This window comes from Octopus sinensis, linkage group LG13 (genome assembly GCF_006345805.1).
Source record: "Octopus sinensis linkage group LG13, ASM634580v1, whole genome shotgun sequence".
In the NCBI taxonomy this organism is placed as follows: Eukaryota; Metazoa; Mollusca; class Cephalopoda; order Octopoda; family Octopodidae; genus Octopus; species Octopus sinensis.
Window position 1 is genome coordinate 20,362,976 of NC_043009.1, and position 5,000 is coordinate 20,367,975.

At 35.1% G+C, this 5,000-nt stretch overlaps 1 protein-coding gene across 4 annotated transcripts in view; it reads left to right on the top strand.

Annotated features, from left to right (window-relative positions):
* The window catches only part of LOC115218635 (transient receptor potential-gamma protein-like), a 55,274-nt gene that overhangs the window by 7,662 nt on the left and 42,612 nt on the right, over window positions 1–5,000 (top strand). For 3 of the 4 annotated variants that reach the window (XM_036508198.1, XM_036508197.1, XM_036508195.1), the window contains exons 2-4: window positions 1,355–1,762; window positions 2,900–3,415; window positions 4,523–4,757. In XM_036508198.1, coding sequence (XP_036364091.1) covers window positions 1,442–1,762; window positions 2,900–3,415; window positions 4,523–4,757 — 1,072 coding nt within the window. In that variant the 5' untranslated portion in view covers window positions 1,355–1,441. The remainder of the gene's footprint in view (window positions 1–1,354; window positions 1,763–2,899; window positions 3,416–4,522; window positions 4,758–5,000) is intronic. The other variant, XM_036508196.1, reaches the window with a different exon arrangement.

A 5,000-nucleotide genomic window follows, 5' to 3' on the forward strand; every position in this document is an offset into this window, starting at 1 on the left:
TCTATGTTTACTCACATAAATTTCTTATCTCAAATTTATGAATGACAACAATAACACCCTGTTAGTTGGTTCCTTGGTCGCTCTGAAAGATGTCACACTGACTTCAAAAGAATTAATTGTTCTGACAATGAACACAGCAGGGAATGAAATTGCTACATTGCACTAAACCTCAACACTAGCCACAACCAGGCAACATTTTAATTTAAGTTAAATTATTTGAATATTTAGTTTGTTTTGTGAAAATTGGTCTTAATTATTTTTGTAAAATTTTCCCAACCAAATTCCAGTATGTGAATATAACAATATTATTATAATTGATTGTTAAACATTATTCATATATAAATTGTAACATGTGAAATTTGTCGCGCTTATTTTATTTAATATTTTTTATTTTTTGAATTAGCATTCATTTTGTTATTTTCTATCAGCAACATTATTAATCTGAAAAAAGTACAAGAATAACCATTGTCGATCTGTAACATAAACTGATATTAAGCACATTACTCAGCGCCGTTGCCAGCCATATTGATAAGTGAACACTCTTAGTAATAACATTGGATAGATGTTAACCCAATCAACATTCATGGATGATTGTTTTCTAAAGAACCAATAACGTCTTTTACTTTAACACAGGAGAATAGCTAGGAAAACAGCTTAGAGGACCAAGTAAGAATACTCTTAGAGATGGGAAAAAGTGTTCAGCAAGCCAGCACAGAGGATCGATCTTTGAGAAGTACCGGGTGCGATTCTCTGCAACAGCTGGCTAGACATTTTTCTGTCTATAAAGGTATTTTATTTGATCCTCTAAACTGTTTCCACAGCTATTCTCCTGCATTTGAGATTTCCTTCATTTCTAAAATACCAACTCACTCATCATCATCATCAGCGTTTAATGTCCGCTTTCCATGCTAGCATGGGTTGGACGATTTGACTGAGGACTGGCGAACCAGATGGCTGCACCAGGCTCCAATCTGATCTGGCAGAGTTTCTACAGCTGGATGCCCTTCCTAATGCCAACCACTTCGAGAGTGTAGTGGCAACGGCCACACTCAAATGGTGTTTTTTACATTCCACCGGCACAGGAGCCAGTCCAGCAGCACTGGCAACGATCTCACTCGAATGTTTTGTTCACGTGCTACTGGCACAAGTGCTAGTAAGGCAATGGTGGTAACAATCACGCTCGAATGGTGCTTTTTACATGCTACTTGCACGGAAGCCAGTCAGTGGCTCTGGCAACGATCATGCTCAGAAGGTGCTCTTAGTGCTCCATGGGCACTAGCACAATGCTTCAATATTTGTTTATAAAAATTTTTTCTCATTTATAACATTTTCTCTTCTTTTGTATTTCTTTCAGCAGAGATTAATATTTGTTATGTCCAATGGACTCACTGCTGAACATAAAGATTACGTGAATCAAAGAATTTGGACAGAATAAAGCAAAATGGATTTGAAACCAAAGAAACAAAAAGAACTGAACAATGAAGAGCGAATGTTCTTGGGTGCCGTGGAGAAGGGAGATGTTGCTGGTGCCAAACGTGCACTTAGTGAAGCAACAGAACGGCATATAAATAAGAGTTGCAAAGATTCCCTAGGGCGGTCAGCCCTTGTTATTGCTATTGAGAATGAAAACGGTGAACTCGTTGAGTCTTTACTTGCTGCCGATGTGGAGTTGGAGGATGCGCTCCTGTACGCCATCCGAGAAGAATATGTGGAAGCAGTGGAAATGATCTTAACTCACCAACTGCAGAAATATGGAGAAGATGTGAGTATTGACACATTGTGGACTATTACACCTGCTTGTTGCTCCTACACCTGTCTTTGTCTTGTTTTTCTATAAATTTGAACTATATATATATACACACACACATACATACGGACATACATACATACATGCATACGTGTGTGTATATATATATATATATATATATATATATATATATATTTACACATATACACACACATACATATATATCTATACATATGCATTACATACATACACACGCACACACACATACTCACACACACACACACACACACACACATACACACACACACACAATGTATCCTAATAACTCTTTAACAACTTTCTCTAAGAATATTCTCTTGTAAAAATAACCTCCATATTTCCTTCTCCTCCATTCCTTAAACCAAATTCTTTGTCATGGATTCTATTTGGAATTTTGAGAATTTGTATTAGATGCTCAAACCCTGCCCAACTGAAATCCAAGGTCATAAGTTCAAATTTTACTTCAGTTCTACCTATGGGGCAATGTATATTGCCCTTCTTGATGGAGGATGTTGAACTAAAGGCAAAACAGGTTCCACTTTCTATGGTTGGCTGATTAACAAATAGTGTGGGCAAGTGACCCAACTATAAAATTAATTCCTCCAATAAATAAACCATTCTGCTTTTGCAAACATGAAAAAATAAAATGGATGTAAAACAGGGAAAGCAAATTAACATTTGATCCTAACAATAATTATCTATCTTTCTTTGTTTGTTTCTTTCTTTTTTCTTTCTTTCTTTCTTGCTTCCTTTCTTTCTTTCTTTCTTTCTTTCTTTCTTTCTTTCTTTCTTTCTTTCTTTCTTTCAATCTGTCTGTCTGTGTGTCTAACTATGAATGAATATATATATTTGTATATTAGTCTGACTGTCTGATTATCTATCTACCTATCTTTTTCCCTCACTCCACATATTTATGAAAATGTGTGTGTGTGTGTGTGTGTGTGTGTGTGTGTGTGTGTGTGTGTGTGTCCTAAAAGTTCATATTCTTTCAGAAAACATCTTTAAATAACAAAATAAGATATTAATTTCATTTATGAAATATTGAAAAATTTTATTTACAGAAACTTAAAATTATCCAAATTTTCCAAATCAATTTCCTATTTTATATTTCAGTATCTTCAAACTGAATTTGAATCGAATACTTTCACCTTGGACATCACACCAATTATATTAGCAGGTCATATTGACAACTACGAAATCATTAAAATGTTGCTTGACCGTGGTTACAGGATACCTCGACCCCATGATCTCACCTGTCATTGTGATGATTGTCTCAAAGGAAGTACCGATGATGTTTTAGGCCATTCACGAGCCAGAATCAATGCCTATCGAGCACTGGCAAGCCCTTCGCTCATTGCTTTATCAAGTAAAGATCCGATTCTTACAGCGTTTGAGTTAAGTTGGGAACTTCGGAATCTCAGTGAACTTGAAAATGAATTTAAAACAGAATATCAGGAACTCGGTAAAATCTGTCAGCAGTTTTCTGTTGATTTATTGGATGAAATTCGAGGTTCAAAAGAACTTGAGGTCATTTTGAATCATGATTCACGATCGCCTGATGATGATCAAAATAAAGAAAACAAGAAATTAAATCGATTGAAACTTGCCATAAAATACAAACAAAAGAGGGTAAAGCTGATTTTCTTACATTATTTCATTATTTCATTGTTTTTATCAAACATGTAATCAAACATGTAATTTTTCAGAATAATTTTCCTGGAATATTTTTCTGTATCAGCCATATTAGCACTTTCCTTTCATACTTTATTCATATATTTTATGCATCAACATATATATTTTATACAACTAAAAATATATTTTGTACATCTACATATAAATGTTTTACACATCTATATCTGTTTCTAGGGGGGAATGGCTTAGTGGTTAGGGTGTTGCACTTATGATTGTAAGATTGTAGTTTCAGTTCCTGGAGCAAGTGACACATTGTGCTCTTGAGCAAAATACTTCATTTCACATTGCTTCCATCCACTCACCTAGGAAAAATGAGTAATCCTGCAACAGACAGACATCCCAAATGGGCTGACGGGGGCGGGGGGGGGGAATATATACACCACAGAATCTAGGAAACCAGCCTTATGAGTTTATGGCTTGGAAAAGACATTTGATTGGTTTTTTTTAATGTATACATTTCATATAACAACATATATGCTAATGTCCAGCGACGTGAAGACCAAAGAACTGAGGTATTTCAGATTGCAAGAGTGTGTGAGAGAAAATTGTGATGTCATGGGAGAGAAATGTTTCCGCATGGATGATGGTGCACTTGCTTTTAATGATTCAGAAAAGAAAGAGGCTTGGAGAAGCCATTATGAAAAACTGCTGAATGTGGAGAATGAATGGGAGGAGGAGAGCCTACCAAATGTTGATCCAGTTGAGGGACCAGCTATCCTAATAGACAGCACTCTGGTAGATAAAGCAATTAAGGGCATGAAGCCAAGAAAAGCCCCCAGCCCATCAGGAATCACTGCTGAGATGCTTAAAACATCTGGTGGTGTGGACCATGGCCTAGTTACCTCTATTTCCAGGTCTTTGTATTTTGAAGGTTTCTCCATTTCTTTTAGAGAAACATTGTCATCTATTGGTATTGATACATCAATTAGAAAGCATTTCTCTATCTGTGTTTATTATTATTATTATTATTATTATTATTATTATTATTATTATTATTATTATTATTATTATTATTATTATTATTATTTCCTGTATTTGTTTCAGTTTGTTTCTCATCCAAATTGTCAACAGTTACTAGCATCTAAATGGTACGAAGGTTTAGGTAACTTCCGACGAAAGCCTGCCATTAAACAACTTACAATTGCTTTAACAATTTGTTTCCTGTTCCCAGTTCTTAGTATGATTTATATGGTTGCTCCTCACAGTAAATTTGGTAAACTCTGTCGAAAGCCTTTTATCAAATTTTTACTCCATGCTGCGTCTTATATGAGTTTCTTAGGTAAGTAACGTTTTCATTTCTGCCATTTTTCATCTGAAATCAATCAATCTTACCTTTGACAGCTTAATTCAAACAGAGAAATAGAAGATTCAACTAAAACTATTTGATTGTCAACAAACATCTTCAAGGAGTACAACTGTCCTCCTTTCACCTTGTAATGGGAGACAGAAGACACAAATAATGTTCTGTCAACATTCTGGAAGCTTCCTGGAGCTAGTTTTATATAAAACTAGCTTAAAAGCT